Consider the following 15843-nt stretch of genomic DNA (forward strand, 5'->3'; position numbering starts at 1 on the left):
AACCAGGGTAACTAGGAATAAATGTTTTTTTCTTTTAGAATCAGGTTTATCGCCAAGTAGGTTTGCACATGCAAGGAATTTGCCTTGGTGTTGTGGTGAATAACAATCAAAAATATACACAAAATTAAGTGATCCCAAATAATATAAAAAAAAGAAAGAAAGAAATGTACAATTAAAAAATATGTAAAATATATTCTAAGTGAGAAGAACTGCTACAGGTTTAAATTTTAAATGGAAGGGATTGAAATGAAATGAACAAAATTTTGACCAGGAATGTGCAAATGTTTATGGCATAAACATGATATGCAGTGTGCCATTAATAAAACCAATTAAAAATCATAGATGTGCAAATGTAATATAATCTCTGGGAGATATGTGGGTGATATTGCGTGTAGATATTATTTGATAAAATGCAAATGAACATCAATTCTCAGAACATTATTTATTTAAGGGTTTGGCGATTATTATAGTTACACTTCCGAAAACAGGCTCGAAAACTACAATACCCATAAGTCCTTGTATTTCCGGGGAAAAGGCGGATGTGCTGTCTGATTGGCTAGCAAACACCTTTCAAAAACAGTGAGCGGGGGGTGCACTTTTCATGATTGTCGAGGATTTGAATAGTTTTAGGAGTTCAGCAGCAGCCGTACAGCGATGTCACTGTGTGATTATGTATAGCAAATCTGCATTTTATCTGCTGTAAATAAAAGTGTTGCTACAAACCGCTTGAAGTAAGTCACCGTTAACTCTCTCGGTTAAGTCAGCGAACGTTAACGTTAGTTGAAGCGTCATGTTGTGGTTAACGTTGACGCTGGCTAAGTTAAGCTAACACGCTTTATCGAAATTTTAAATGAACATGTGTTACTCTTGACTAACGTGTTTTTTTCCTTTTTACAGCTGTCGACATGAAGTGCTTGAAAGTAGACGAGTACATCAAGCGGACAGCCTCTGTGAAAGAGACAGAGCTTTTACTTCAAGAACTAGAGGTTAGCATAACATATAACGTCGTATTCATACCTCTGACTTTTAAACAACAGTTGGCCAACCCAAGATTAACTGCCTCCAACAGAGTCCGGTTTTGTTTGCTGTATTATACATATGGCATGTTTTGTGCATTACAGTTAGCTAAAAAAGAATTTGTTCATTTTGCAGAATTATGTGAAGAGTCGACCTGGGCTTCAGGGTCGCACACTGTGTGACAGAGTCATCAGAGCCTGTAACCATCATCTTGGAGTTGGATCCCCTGACTTTGATCATATCAATCAGTTGGTAAAGCTGGTGGAGCTTTCCCTTCATGGCTATGATATTTCTGCAGCGCTTGTTGCTCAGAGCAGTCCGCTGTACATGGAAAAGATCATTTTCCATATTGTGAAGAAGCTGAGCTCTCTTGAAGTTCACAGTCTATGCAGCCATGTAGCTGGAGTGCTTTACAGCAGGCTTACCCCAGCACAACAGGTATGAATCAATTTTGATTTTTTACAGAAGAGTTCATATAACTACATGTGTTGAACAGTATGTCCCACCTTAACTCTGCACGATTGCTTCTTTAGTGTCTGCATTAACACTGTTGCATGGTCCTGTAGGCTGAGGACTACTGTGTTCTTGTGCGGAGCTGCTTCTCAGTCCTCTGGAACGGACTCTCTGCTGCCAAAGACAGGAAGATCCTGAATCCCCGGGACAAACTTCACTGCCAGATTCAAGCCCTAAGCTTTCTCCTGCTGTTAGACACAGAAAGTGCAACTCCCTCTTTCTCCAAAGCTCCTATATACACAGAGGATGCTGTCGCTGAGTTTGAGAGGAGCTGTGAAGTTCTGACAAAGGAGGATGCTTCCTTTCTTCTGCAGGAAATGCACACACTTTTCTACAGATGTTGGACTGGTGGTCAAGGCTGCGAGGGGGACGGGTCCAAGCAGCTTATTGAGACATCAGTTTTACACACGCTGTCCGAAGTGGTGCTCATTATAGTTAAGGTGCTTTGTAAATCTGGCCACTATGATCTGGCCTCCACCTTTCTGAATGAAATTGAGAGCAAGGTCAGAGACTGTGCTGACTGTCAGTGTACAGCTCTGGTGCTCGGCAAATGGGCAGTAAAAGTTCATTCTACAATGAAATCTAAAGAGGAGAGTGGCCAGGCTTTGACAGAGTGTGCCAGGGCCCTGAGGTCTCTCTCAAATGACCTGGGGGACCGAGAAGCTCATGCAGTTTTGGAAGGGTGCGGACTGGTGGTGTGGGCTGTTGAAAGTGGCCATAGCAAGGCATTGAGCGGACCTGTGCTCCTGGCCTGGTTTTCTTTTCTTGAGGAGCACCAAGAACGGATATTAAAAGTCCTAAAGAAGGTAGTCACTCACTTATCTGTGTGTGTGTTTGTGTTAGAAAAAGAGAGAGAGAGATATTAGTCAATCAACAGAAAATGAATCGTCAACTATTTTAATCATCAATTATTTCAAGCAAAAATTCCACACATTATGTCTCCAGCCTCTTAAATGTGAGGATTTGATGCTTTTCTTCTGTCTGTTGGTTTTTTTTGTTTGTTTGTTTGTTTTTTGGCATTACTGTTTTGGACTGTTTGACTAAAACAAGCAATTTGAATACATCACTTTGGGCTGAATTAATGAAAAAATGTGTAAATGCGCAAATTGTTTTCACAGTTTTTTGACAATTCATAGACCAAACAATCGATCAATCAAGAAAAGAATAAGCAGATTAATATTGAAAATAATCAACCAGATCTCATTGTTTACAGTTGGATTTTTTTCGAAGGCCATCAAAATAAAATTTAGAGGATAAAATTATTTTCTTTGAGAAATTGTGAAGGTTACTGACATGTGGTTTGCTTTATTTACAGAATACAACATGCCAGACTGAGGGCAACAGACTGCAACAGGCCCTTGGCTTCAATATTTACCAAGGCTTTGTATTTGCTTATGAGAGCATGCTTGCATCACAGGTGAGGCTACTTTTGTAAAATCCAGAGATATTGATGATAATAAAACAGAAAACAAGATGAATGTGATGCTACCAAACTTCTACCACTGCTGTTAGATTCAGAGTTTAGTTCTGATTGTGATTTGTTGTCCTTAGCTGGAGAAAAATGACACGTTGGACAGAGTGCTGTTGTACTGTCAATCAACAGCTGGACAGATGATGACTGAACTGCGCAAGCTGTCTAGTGATAGCCTTCTCATCAAAGCAGGTGATTACATTCTAGTTTTAATAATGCACTAGTTGTTCATTTATGTTGTCAGAAGACTCGAGTGTTTCTGAAATGTTTACTTAAATGGTGAGAAACATGTTATCATTACATCATTGTGATGTTTTGTGATCCCCATGTGCCTTGTAGTGATTGCTGTTAGCAACTTAGCATGTGGATTGTACAACCGGCGTCTCTATGACCAGGCCTTCATGCTTGTTGAGATCCTCTGCAAGGATCTATGCAAGAATTGCCCCGTCTCACTCTCTGTTGATAGGGTAAGTTTTATAATGCATCACATTGTTTCAGTCTTTATAAATACCCAGCATATAGCATAGCTTTTTCTAGGATGTAAGAGTGCCTCCTAATTTTAAAGTTGTTTTAATTTTAAAAGATTTATTTTAATATGGGACCAAACCTAAATTATTCTTTGTCCATCTGATGAACATTTGTAATCCATAATGATGTTTATATTATTATTCTCTAGTTGAACCGGCCCTTCATGCTGGCTGTGCAGACGTCTCGCAGGGCTGGACAACTGGAGCGAGCACTGGACTGGGTGATCCTGTGGCTGAAGGCTCTGGGGGACAAAATCACTGTACATATGGCTGAACCGATCTCTTTGTGGGTGAAAACAAAGGTAGATGCAGCACGAAACTCTGAAGAGGACATCCGACTCAGGTACAGACAAGTCCTAATGAAGTGGCTTATAGTAATTGAATCTCTAAATTATTTTTGCCAAAATGTATAAAGGCTAGGTCTTCTACAATTCAGTTGTAGTTATTTTCAGGAAAATTAAGGAATAAGGCCAGAAATGAATTTTAATAGTGTTTATTTTTAAGATGCAGTGACAAAGTTTTCAGAGAATTCAATTTATGAAATATAAATGAAACAGAAACTGTTAACTGTTTTTCTTGTCCTGTCACAGGACATTACGTGATGGTTTTGGTCCTGACGTCCCCGATGAAGGAGTAATGCTTTGCATTTTGGACGAAGAGCTGCGTGCCTATAAGGATGTGGCAGGGGACACGGCCCAGGAGCGTTACAATACTCTCTGTGATCTGTTGAACATCTGTCATGAAGAGAGCTCCCACACCCACCTGCGAGCTGTCTACCTCTGTGAAATGGCCCAAGTTGTGTGCTTCCAGGATTTCAGTGAACATACTGACTGGTAAGAGCTTTATAAGTAATCCAATGGACGATGATTTTTGATATTTGACACATACACTTCTTTTAGAAATGATTTCTACCCCTGTCAGATTGAGATGATGTGTTTGTGTGTCAATCTGAATCCAACAACTCAAAAAAAATAAATAAATAATAGGAGAGTATGCATGAGCAGGCCAATGAACAGTAGTACAGTTTGAGATGCACGTCTCTCGTAATGCATAGGCAGAACCTAACAGCATTCTCATTAAGCAAAGTGTGTATTATGGTGTTAATAGTGTTAATGGAAAAAGGTCAGAGCTAAAACCCTTTTTGAGTGGCACCCCAGCAAACTTTTGGGTGAGACCATATTTTGTGTCAGACACAGTAATTGAGAAAGTAATTGGCAGGAATGCTTGACCACTTTGGGTTTTCTAAGGCTAATACCAATATTTGAGAAGTTGGAGCCATTGGACTTTTTTCAGTTCAAAAATAAACTTTCCCATCTTCACTGGTGGACAAGTTATATAATGCCGACACAGTTTATAAATGACCTCAAGCACATCTTTGGCATTTTTGTAAGTCTAGAGTCCTGCTGAGCCAACAGGAGAAGCAGCCTGTTGTCTCTGCATTCATTATGTTTCTCTGTAACCACACAGCACAGCAGTTGATTTTACTCATGAAGCTTTACGGCTTCTGGGAGAAGAACCAGAGACTCCAGAAAATGCAGACAGACTGAAGGATGACAAAGCCCACGCTTTACTGTGGCTCTATATCTGCACTCTTGAGAACAATCTTCACGAGGTGAGCACCGTTGGATATGTCATGATATATTTCACATTTTGTTATGCACTACTGTTTTTATTTTGTTAAATTAATCGTATGTTAATGAGTGTGTCAGAGTTGAGAATTTCATTTTCTCATTAAAAAGTGAAACTGATATTAGTAACATTATGGCTTCTTACATAGAACTAATATAAGGATCGATAGACTGTATAACTCGTAATCAGCTGTCAGCTGGAATTAAGTCTAGGTTTAATACTCTGACCAAGTGTCTTGTGATGAATAAATGATGTTTGTGTGTTTTTGGTCAGGCCATTGAGAGGGACAAAAAACTGCGGGAGGTGCGTGAGCAGACACACTGTGTGGACAATCCCATAGGGACCAATGATTTTGATTATGAAGACAAGCAGAAGAGTCAGGACAGCATCCTGGTCTATGAAGGCCTGCATTTCAGCCTGGCTGCAGAGAACAGTAGGAACCCTTCTTTTGATTATCCTACTGTGTACTCCAGTATCATATGATGGATATGAATTATACTGTAACTATCTATGTATCTAAAATAGCTTTATTAACACTTACTGTCTTTGTGTGATATTAATGCTTTTTTTTTCCCTAAAGAGTTGTGCAAACCTTTGGAACAAGCGCTGGGTGAGTGGTCCGCTCTTCTGCAGAGTGAAGTGCTGCCCTCTGTAAGGAACCCCAAACAGACCTGTAGCTCTATTGTTGTGACTGCAGCTCTCTTCAGACTCATGGGAAAGGTAACAATACAAAATGTCAGAATCATTGTGGAGGGTTATTTTTGATTATTTTTGTTTTTACTTTCTCACATAATCTCCAAATAGACTTAACTCTTCTACGAAATAAGTAACGACCTTCTATTCTCCATGAAGCACTATGTACAAGAGGATTTTAAAAGTGACTGGTCAAATTCCCTGTTGTTGTTTCTTTTGTTGTTGTTTTTTTCACTAGATGAGGGTACAACAATACACACACAGATCAAAAATGAATAATATTATATTGAAAGTTTGAAAGGAAATACTGTAATTTGAAGTTGCAAGAGATCCTTTAGGTATTTTATGGTGTATCCTGAGCTCAGATTGTTATAACTTGTGTTCAAACCATTGTGTGTATGATCTGTCTACTTATCAAATCTCATGTTTTTCGTTTATAGCCTCTAAAAGCTTTGGAAGCTTACCAACTTGCTATTGGACTCTCACGTCAACTTGTTGACGCCCAAGGATGTGCCAGCTCCCTCTGTCAATCAGCCAGCCTCCTCCTAGATGTGGGCTCCCCTGAACTGGCTTTGGTAAAGCGATTCTGTAATCATCATTCTTAGCAAATACACTATATGTCATTGAGTATGAAAATTGTGATTGGTCTATATTTATTGCGCTAATTTTCATTTCGTGAGAAATTATGTTCTAATACAACTAACCGATCCTGTTTTTTAGGCTCAGCTAGAACAAGCAGAGAAAATTCTAACTTCAGATACATCTGCTGAGGGACCTTCTTCTCTCTCCATGCTGGCCATTTTGTTGAAAGCTCAGTACTGCTACAGTACAGGACAGGTAGGCAACATGTGTGCTAGCAGTATTTCTCATATTAACATTGTTATTATCTTTTTTTTTGCCAATATAGGTGATTTTTATCACATTACCCCTCCACTGTTTGGTCATATTGCAGGTGGATCGTGGTGTGCCATATCTATGTGAGGTGCTTAAAGAGGTGAATGAGCAGAGACAGTCAAAGAGCTGGTACCTGCTGCGTGCTCGGGCACTCCAGACCTGCAGCTCCTATCTAAGTTTGGACACGGATGAACTGCCACAAGCCCAGCGGGGCCGCGTCACACAGCATGGTTAGCTGAAGCACTTGCTACTCTTCATATAACCAGATGGCTTTTTGTTTTGATTCAGCATCGAGAGATAATAGAGCTGAAGATTGCAGCTATAACTGAGTAATGGCCTATGTTTGTGTGTTTTAGGTATAAATAGCCCAGACACTGCCCTGTATGAAAGTCTGAAGCTTCTCTGCAGTCTGCTGGTCACTTTAGTGGGGAAAGGCCTATACGGGACTAATGGCAGCGGTTCAGACGTGCGCTTCATTGACCAAGGTACGTTTTTCTCACATGCACTAAAAATACACAGAAAAGATACTAATACTTTGTTGACATTTGTTGTAGTGCTGTCTGCCATGTTGATTTTTCTCTATCTCCCTCAACCTATGAGCAGGAGAGAACCTTGTGCTGAAGTGGCAGCTGCTCTCAGAGCTGTTAAACTGCTCTATGAAGATGGTGGCTGTGAGGAGCAGCTGTGGGGCCATCAATGACGCCAGGCTCCAATGCCTAGAAGCCCTGAAACTGGCCATCAAGCTGCAAGCACTCAGCCAGTATGTACATGTACTATTCATGGTGGTGGGTTTAAAGCCTTACATGAAACAGAGTCCAAATTATTTGAATTTAATTTTAATACCATGATTTAAATAATTAATTACAGGTCCACTGGTATTATGTGACGTTACTGATCATTCTTGAATATTTGTTTTCCCTGTAGTTAAAATCCTACTTTTATGAAGCTTGTTGTAATTAATGTTTTTCATCTTAGATGTTTTGTAGACTGTCAGAGAGGTGCTGATTCAATACTAATTTCTAGTATTTTGGTGGTGTTTGTGAATTGTTATTTTATCAACATACCACTGTATATAGTCAGGGCTAATATGGCCACATTACAAACTCCTGTTAACATCATAAGTGAATTGAATCCTTTTTTTTGTTTTGTTTTAGATGTGCTGAGCTGCTGGTGGTGAAAGCAGAGTTGGAGCTGATGCAGGGGGAGAGAGAGGAAAGTGGATTTGATTTAGACAAAGTCAGGAACCTCCTTGAACTGTGCACAGGTTGGTTGAATGAAAAGCAGTGGCATTGCATTAAACTAGACTTAATTTATATCTCACAGCCCTGAGTTGAAATATTAGTTTTAGAGTGACCTATAAGTGTCACTTTTCTTGAGCTACATAACTGACTTCTTTGTTGTTTGTTGTTTTCCTCAGATTTTTCTGATCAGGAGAAAAAGGCAGAAGTAAAAATCAAACCAAGGAAAGGTCGGCCAGCGAAGAAATCTCAGTCTTCCTTACCTACTTTGGAGGATGACTTAAAGGACATCCTGAGCACAAGGTGGATTTCCAAAGAACCTGTAGTAAGGGATCTAGACAGCTCCCCACCTCTCAAAGCCCAGCCTCGCCGCTGGCTCTCCTCCCTGGCACATGAACCCGACTGCCAGTGCCACTGCTGTTCTGAGCCCTGTCTGGCTCGTGTTACCGCTCGCTGGGCAGCTACACAGGCTGATCTGGTTCTCCAGCTAGATCCTGCTGAAGCCAAAGTCAGTTTGAAACTTCAGTGGGCAACATTAGCCCGCTGTAAGAGCATCACTGCCAAACTTGGAGCAAAATTGGCTAAACTCTTCCCTCACGGTGGCCCTGCTACTGGCTCTGCTAAACCCTCTCTGATGCAGGACGTGGTGGGCAGTGTGTACCTCCGCATGGCCCTTTCTGGATTGGAGCCCAGGCTTAACAAGATCTGTGCTATATGGAAAGTACTTGAAGCTGGCTTAGCATTTGTTGATTCCACACCCTCTCCAGCACTAAGACCTGTTAGAGCAGGTCTAATGGCAACCAAAGCCATAGTGTCTTTGGTTACCCTAGCTGCCAAAAATAACTGCAGCCCAGAGGAGCTGTTCTCAAATGCTTGGACATGGAATGCATCAAAAGGGGATAAAGAGCTAAAATCAGAACAGAAAACGATGCCTCCCACATCCTTGCTGAAGAAACCTAAAAACATCCATATTCCTGACAAAACAAAGGAGGCAAAGAAGGTCAAAGTTGTCAAGCCAAAGATCCAAGTGACAAGCTCCTCAACCAAAGGAAAGGGACTGGTTCCAATGACACCAGTAATGGTGAAGTCTAAGCCCTCTGTAAAGGAGCTTGGCGCTTTTGACTTCAACACAGTGGTCCCTACTTTGGCCTGTACTCCTGTTCAAAAGGTGAAAGCCCCTGCTTCAGTGCAGAGGGCATCAAGGACTGCCCCTAAGCTACAGTTTCATGTGTATGAAGAATTGTCACCAGTTCAAGACAAAGCGCAGCCTGTGCCTGCTGCCCCCAAACGCACAAAGAAATCCCGTTTCAAGGTGGGCATCTATTCAGAGTAAAGGTTTTACTGTCACAAAAAATAAAGCTTTCTGTGTTTTTAAAATATCTTGCTTTAAATATTTTAATACAGGTGGAGTTTAGCGATGAGAGTGACTCAGAAGCCAATACTCAGGCAGAAGCCAAAGAAAAAACGGACGTCCTTAAAAAGCGAGCCACTACGAGAAGAGCTGCTCACAAAGGTAAAACAGCCCCAGATCCACCTGCTGAGAAGGTCCCACCCAAGAGGCAGACTAGGGGTAAGAGTGGCACCGCACTGCCTCGGTCCATCTCTTCTGAGGATGACGAAAGTGTGGGCTGTCAGCCTGCCGCAACAAGAAGAGGAAGAACCAGAAGGGAACTGGCCAGATCAGAGATGGAGTGTGTGGAGGAGCCAGACAAAATGAGGACCATCGAGGAGGAAACTAAACATGTTCTGGACTTAAGCATTGAGCAGCTTAGGACATCAGACACTGAGACAGATGACAATCCTGCTTCAAGTAAAGATATGGGTATGTAACGTAACTTTACACTTCCTGACATTAGCACAAAATTAATAGTGCTTTAAATAAACTTACAATTTATTTAACACAGGCTTTAGCTCATAGTTAAGTTTTGGAACATCAACAAGAGTGTCAGATGTGCACATTGATTAGAAATGGCAAGATAAATAATGGCAATCAATCATACAAGAGCTCTGATCTTTCTTCACTCTCTTCAGAAATAGATTTTGAGGTGTTGCGGAGGGATATTTGTTGCGATTTGGAGAGAGGCGACTTGTCTGAGCTGAGGAGCAGAGGTCAGCTGAGAGGCCCACAAACCCACCTTCCTCATCCAGATACCAAGCCAGGTGAGTAATACCGCACCTTTTATGGTATAATATGAGAGCCAGAACAGAACATGTGTTTGTAGAGTAAAGATAAAGGTATCAAGATGTGTACAATAGATCACCTTATCCAGTTTCTTCTGTAATTGTATTTCTTTCAGACAACCTTTCTTTGGAGGATGTTCAGTCATTGCTCCGCTCAGCTTGGTTGGCCCTTCAGCACTTTCCATCTCCTACCATCTATCCAACCCTCTGTGCTCTTCTGGCCTTAACCACGGGACAGCAGGACCCCACAACGACAGCAATGCTGCATTCCCAGTCTTTGGGCATTTCAAGTCGTCATCGCACCATCAGGCATTTAGCCAGTTGTCTCAAGTAAGCATGTGATGTATAGTGTCAAGTCATAATTTTCCACTTACCAACACTGTGGTTTATGATATATCTCGAATACTAAAAAAACAACAGTGTTGTCGACATCTGATAGATCCACATTTTCTCTAACTACAATTCTCACAAATTGATTTTAAAGGTTGTCCCATTGCTTTGGTGTGTTATTTTAACAGAAAGCTAAAAAAGACGTCCAGTGAGCTGGCAGACAAGATGGATGCCCTAAGCCTTGATGAACTCAGTCCGACCTCCACTGAACAGAGGTTGTCTCAGTTGGAGAACATCTTTTCCTTTCCAACTGCTGACTCTTCAACCTTTCCCCAGAACCACTGCCAGGAGTTTATGCAACAAATTCAGCACCTACCCCAAGGTAAAATATCATTATTGTCGTGTTTGATTAGTTTGACATTTGGTTTGCACAGGTGAGTACTTTATGGGAGTTAAAATTGATGGTTCTAAAAATGGAACTTTGTGGATTTTAATCTCAGAATAGATTTCGATAGGTTTGAGATTCTCAGTTATCATTTGTTAAACTTAAAAACTGCATCTGCTAACTGTACTTAGGGTCCAATTTAGTGAGTGTGCACATTTTTCTTTCTTGACCATAACTTGGAAACTTAAATGAGAGTCTTTAATGCTTTCATGCTCTCAGAGAAGAGCAAAAGCAGAGTGTGATCTCCATTATACTTGTGTAATATATGTTTCTCTCTGTATCCCTCATTTCTGCTACAGGGGTGACTGTGTGTGTGATGTCAGTGCTTGGAGTTAAACCTCGGGAGATGGGTGACGGCATCATACTGTCACGTCTTGAAAAGGGATCTGCCCCTGTTACCGTTCACATCCCCACCTCCAAACAGCAGGTGAGGACAATTAACTATACAACTGCAAGATAGATCATATTTTATATAGCTTATAGTTTTGGTAATATGGAGACACTGGTAGCTTGTAAAAATCTTGCCATGCTCACACTTTCCATTTCTTACCAGCAGTATTAAGTAAAAAGAGTATAAAAGCAAAGCTCTGTAGCTGTAGTGGAAATTAATTCAAGTAAAAAGGCAACTGAATTACAGGATCGTCATAATCAGAACTATCTATTCAAAAAGGTGAATACAGTTCTGCACAGATGGCAATGCCGGTTGGTCAGTCCACTACTTTGGTCCAGACTGAAATAACTCAACAACTATTTAGTGGATTGCTACGACATTGTAAAGACATCAGGGGTCCCCAGAGGAAGAATCCTGCTGACTGTGGTGATTCCTTGACTTTTCCTGTAGCACCATCATGAGGTTGAAATTAGTGGTTTTAAGTGAAATGTCTCAACAACTATTGCAAGAATTGCCATGACATTTTGTACACAAATTCATGTCCCCGTCAGGATGAATTGTAATAACTTTGGTGATCCATTAACTCTTTATCTACCGCCATCATCAGGTCAACATTTTAATTTTAATTTGTCCAATACTTTGATTCATGACCAAATACCCACAAAACGAATGACATTTGACACTTATTGCTAATTGGCAAAATGTTAGGACACACCAACATGCTAAACCATGATTGTGAACATGGTAAACATACGTACGCAACATTAGCATGTTGGTATCGTCATTGTGAGCATGTTAGCATGCTGAAGTTTGTCAAGGCATCACTGTGACTCACAGAATCTCTCACTCCATAAATTAAACAGTGAGCAGCACTAGAATAATAAGCAAATATATTGTAATACTATATCATGTGGAAGAAAAAGACACATTAGTGCTTCCCTGTCCTAATTAAGTTAAAAAGACATTCCCTACTTGTTAGAACTTTGCATAATATATGGTTGACTTTAAGAAACATTCAAGTTTATGATCATCCCATATGATTACTTTGACTCTCTTTTGCCTCTGTGTTGTTTAGCACCCTATAAGTTGGTTAGTCCAGGAGATGGATAATATTCAGGTGGAACAGAAGGTTGTGAGCTGTGTGTCTGAGAAAGCCAAGTGGTGGGAGGGCCGCAGAGCACTGGACTCTCGAGTTGAGGTAAGTGATGAGGAACGAGGGCACTAGTGGGGAGTGTAAGAGGGCTGCAATATAAAATTGTTCAATTCTACTCAGACACATTGTAACTAAATTTCCAGGCATGCGACACGAAGAAATACTTTTGATTTAGGGAGTTTGTTTTGTCTAAACGCCCTCTTATGGTTCCTTCAGCACCTGTTGAAAGAGATGGAGGGATTGTTGGGATGTTGGAGGAGCTTTCTTCTACCCCTTTCACCAGACCATAAGCTCTCCAGTCAGGCCCAGCACCTTTGCAAGACCTTGTCTGCCAGAGGAGTGACGGCTAGTGAGGAGATGTTGAAGGTGTGTGTTGTTTTTTTTTTTTTCATGTTGTTGTTGTCTGTTCACACCTTTTTGTCTCCAAAAGCATTTGGAAAAGGAACAGCAAGATAACAACCACTTACACTTCTGACGTGTGTTCCAGGCTGTGCTGTCTGCATCTCCTGTGCTCTCCCAAGAAGACCTTAAAAGATTTGCTCTGGGAGTTTCTCCACTGTGGGACCTGGAGTGTGACCAGCTTCTCCATTCAGCTGTTTCCCAGCTCACAGACAGAGAGGAGCCCCATGGTCATGTGGTTCTCATTCTGGACAAGGTAGACTTCATCAACTCCATCAAATACTGAATTTTCCTGTAGTTTGATTTTTACAGTAAAGGGCTTTTTGAGAGTCACAAAGAGCTGCATAACACTATTATAAAATGTCCTAAGTGAAGTTGGATAATCTTTGATGCTAAGGTGTAGAAGTATCAGCTTCTGTTCTGTTTCCTGTGCAGTACCTTCAAAAGTTGCCATGGGAGAGTATCTCCATCTTAAGGTCTCGCTCTGTGAGCCGGATGCCGTCTCTGCACTCACTAATTGGACTGAGTCTTCAGAAAGAGGTATGATAAAGCCCCACATCTGTTCCAATATTCCCTGTGGTGTAGATGTTCACTTACTTTCTGGTAAGTTAAGTGGTGACTGTGGATGTCAATCTCCTCCTTTTAGACTGAACCTCAGTCCATCCTGAAGCACGGTGTGGATACAAAGAAGGTGTTTTATGTGCTGGACCCTAATGCTAATTTAGAAAACTCGCAGGACCGATTCAAGGAATGGTTTAGCAGGTGAGACCAATACTCATTAAAGTTAAAAGAGAAGTATTTGATTTGTCTGTATGTTTTTCTGTTTCTGGTCTGTTTCCTTCTCATTTATTACATTACTATTCTCCTTAAAGTAAACTGGACTGGGAGGGTGTGTGTGGAGTTGCTCCTGACTCGGGTCAACTGGAAGATGCCGTTGCGACCAAGGATCTATACATGTGAGTTTGCAAGGAAACAAGCAGAGGAAACAATAGTTGCCTTCTACAGGAATACTACATGTTGAAAGTATCTGGAAGCACAGAAAATGTATCACTATGGAATAAAATATTTACGACTGAAGTGAGTGAAAGGTTTAAAACCTCAAATGCAGGCTACTCATTTTTTGGGGGGCGGGGGGGTTTACTGAAAATACTTAATGTTGTACATCAAATTTACACACATTGAGAAATGATTTTGTTGAAGAAATCCTTCATGTCTGCATATAAATATTATAGGAGTGTAGGGTATAAGCGATACTACAGTGGAAAACATGGTGCTTTGTTTTTGTGTGTGTTTATTTATTTTTATTTTTTTCATTTCATACATCAGTTGTTTTTTTGAGACACTTTGTTCTATATGAAGCACTTGATAACCTGTTTGCTTTATATCTTCTCTGTCCATGCACCTCTTGTCCCGGGATACTTTAGTTACGTGGGTCATGGTGCAGGTGCACGGTTCCTAGACAGCCAGGCGGTCCTGAAGCGGCAAATGAGAGCAGCCTCTCTGCTCTTCGGCTGCAGCAGTGCTGCTCTGGCAGTGCGTGGGGATCAGGAGGGACAAGGCATCATCCTCAGTTACCTCATAGCAGGCTGGTGAGACATCTCTACAATTCAAATACTTGCAGTTGAATGACGATTAGTTAAAACATGTAATTTCTGTGAAATCATAAAATTGGTTTGGAGATGTTTTTATAGCTTGATGTTGCAGGTTGATAAAGCTATCAGAACAGATTTTTCTTTTTTATAGTGCAGTTTTGTTTTGGCCAGAATAAATCAGCAGCATAACGAATTGAATTTGTAATAAAGCAAATCAACTTTACGACAACACCATGTGACATGATACAGTAGATTAATAAGGAGCAAACTAAATGCTGGTTCAGGAATCATCTGAACAGGAGTGAGTCTAAGGATTAAGTGAGAAGCCATACAAACCACTCTTTTTGTATATGAAGATAACTGTTACAGAGCTTTATTTTTCTTGAAACTAATATAATAGTATGAGGATTATTTATGGATTATTATTCGGAATATTCACAACTTTATTGAACACTCCACAGGTCATTTATGGCTATTTCTTTTTTTATTCCATAGCCCTTTTGTTTTGGGGAACCTGTGGGACGTGACAGATCGGGATATTGATCGCTTCACCAAAGCCTTGCTAGAATCCTGGTTATCCGCTGGGTCTGGAGCTCCCCTACTGGATTATATGGGCCCTTCACGTCAGGCCACATTCCTGAAACACCTCATCGGCGCTGCACCTGTGGTCTATGGCTTACCAGTCCACCTGCAGTAGCTAAAATCTCATCCGAAAACAGGATGTAAACATTCTATGCAGTATCTAAATTTTATTGTTTCAGCGCAGAAGCTGGAGGACATGAAACTTGAAGATTTTTTTCCCAAGTTTTGGTGCGCTTAAAGTACTGCATTTTCTTTATTTAAAACAATACATTCATTTTTAAACCAATGTTATTATAGTGTGAATGTGTTTAAATATCTTGCTAATTTTTATTGAGTGTTTCAATGAACTTTTAAAGTGTTGGATTGAACAACAGTTTTTGAATAAAAGTGTTATCACTTGTCATCGTCTCCACTGTGGAAATTATTTTGCAACGTTTGCATTGAGTTGGAGCCCCCAAAACCTGAATTTTTTGTATTTGCAGTATTATCTTGTGGGGACAAGATAACAAGGTCCATTTACTGGGGGAAAAATTTGATTACAGAAGTTCAATATCATGTAAGTACATGTGGATATACATCTTGTAATACAGTCCATCTTTTCCCTGCTGCATTTTGTTATCACAAGATCAAAATTTAGCTTCACACATTTTCAAAGATGTGTTGACAGTTATAAAGGCAAAAAGCTGAAGATATAATGCTCCAGGGGCAGTTGGTTGGCAAGTCATTCTGTTGTGGTTTCATGCTATTTTGGATGTAAATAGTATGTAGAGATCAAGATGCAGATTGTC

The 15843-nt window shown here is 40.5% G+C and overlaps 1 protein-coding gene across 1 annotated transcript; it reads left to right on the plus strand.

Moving 5' to 3' along the window:
- The first annotated feature begins 560 nt into the window (after positions 1-560).
- On the plus strand, positions 561-15458 carry espl1 (extra spindle pole bodies like 1, separase). Its single transcript, XM_044348072.1, has 32 exons — positions 561-731; positions 898-986; positions 1153-1455; positions 1584-2336; positions 2846-2947; positions 3082-3193; positions 3341-3468; positions 3678-3871; positions 4119-4361; positions 4996-5140; positions 5431-5590; positions 5738-5877; positions 6291-6425; positions 6571-6687; positions 6803-6974; positions 7101-7229; positions 7348-7504; positions 7899-8008; positions 8162-9294; positions 9387-9804; positions 10014-10142; positions 10280-10493; positions 10682-10875; positions 11238-11365; positions 12405-12527; positions 12699-12848; positions 12970-13137; positions 13317-13421; positions 13528-13643; positions 13754-13837; positions 14306-14470; positions 14969-15458. Exons 2-32 carry the CDS (start codon positions 906-908, stop codon positions 15168-15170), a joined length of 6510 nt encoding a protein of 2169 aa, XP_044204007.1. The 5' UTR covers positions 561-731; positions 898-905; the 3' UTR covers positions 15171-15458.
- Positions 15459-15843: the final 385 nt, after the last annotated feature.

The sequence above is a fragment of the Thunnus albacares genome, chromosome 4 (assembly GCF_914725855.1).
Source record: "Thunnus albacares chromosome 4, fThuAlb1.1, whole genome shotgun sequence".
In the NCBI taxonomy this organism is placed as follows: Eukaryota; Metazoa; Chordata; class Actinopteri; order Scombriformes; family Scombridae; genus Thunnus; species Thunnus albacares.

What these genes read in the sequence shown, in the direction of transcription:
- espl1 (XM_044348072.1), top strand. Translation starts at nt 906, where the DNA reads ATGAAGTGCTTGAAAGTAGACGAGTACATCAAGCGGACAGCCTCTGTG. An exon ending in TTTTACTTCAAGAACTAGAG is followed by an intron (nt 987 to 1,152) that starts GTTAGCATAACA and finishes TTCATTTTGCAG; the next exon opens with AATTATGTGAAGAGTCGACC. An exon ending in CATTTAGCCAGTTGTCTCAA is followed by an intron (nt 10,494 to 10,681) that starts GTAAGCATGTGA and finishes TTATTTTAACAG; the next exon opens with AAAGCTAAAAAAGACGTCCA.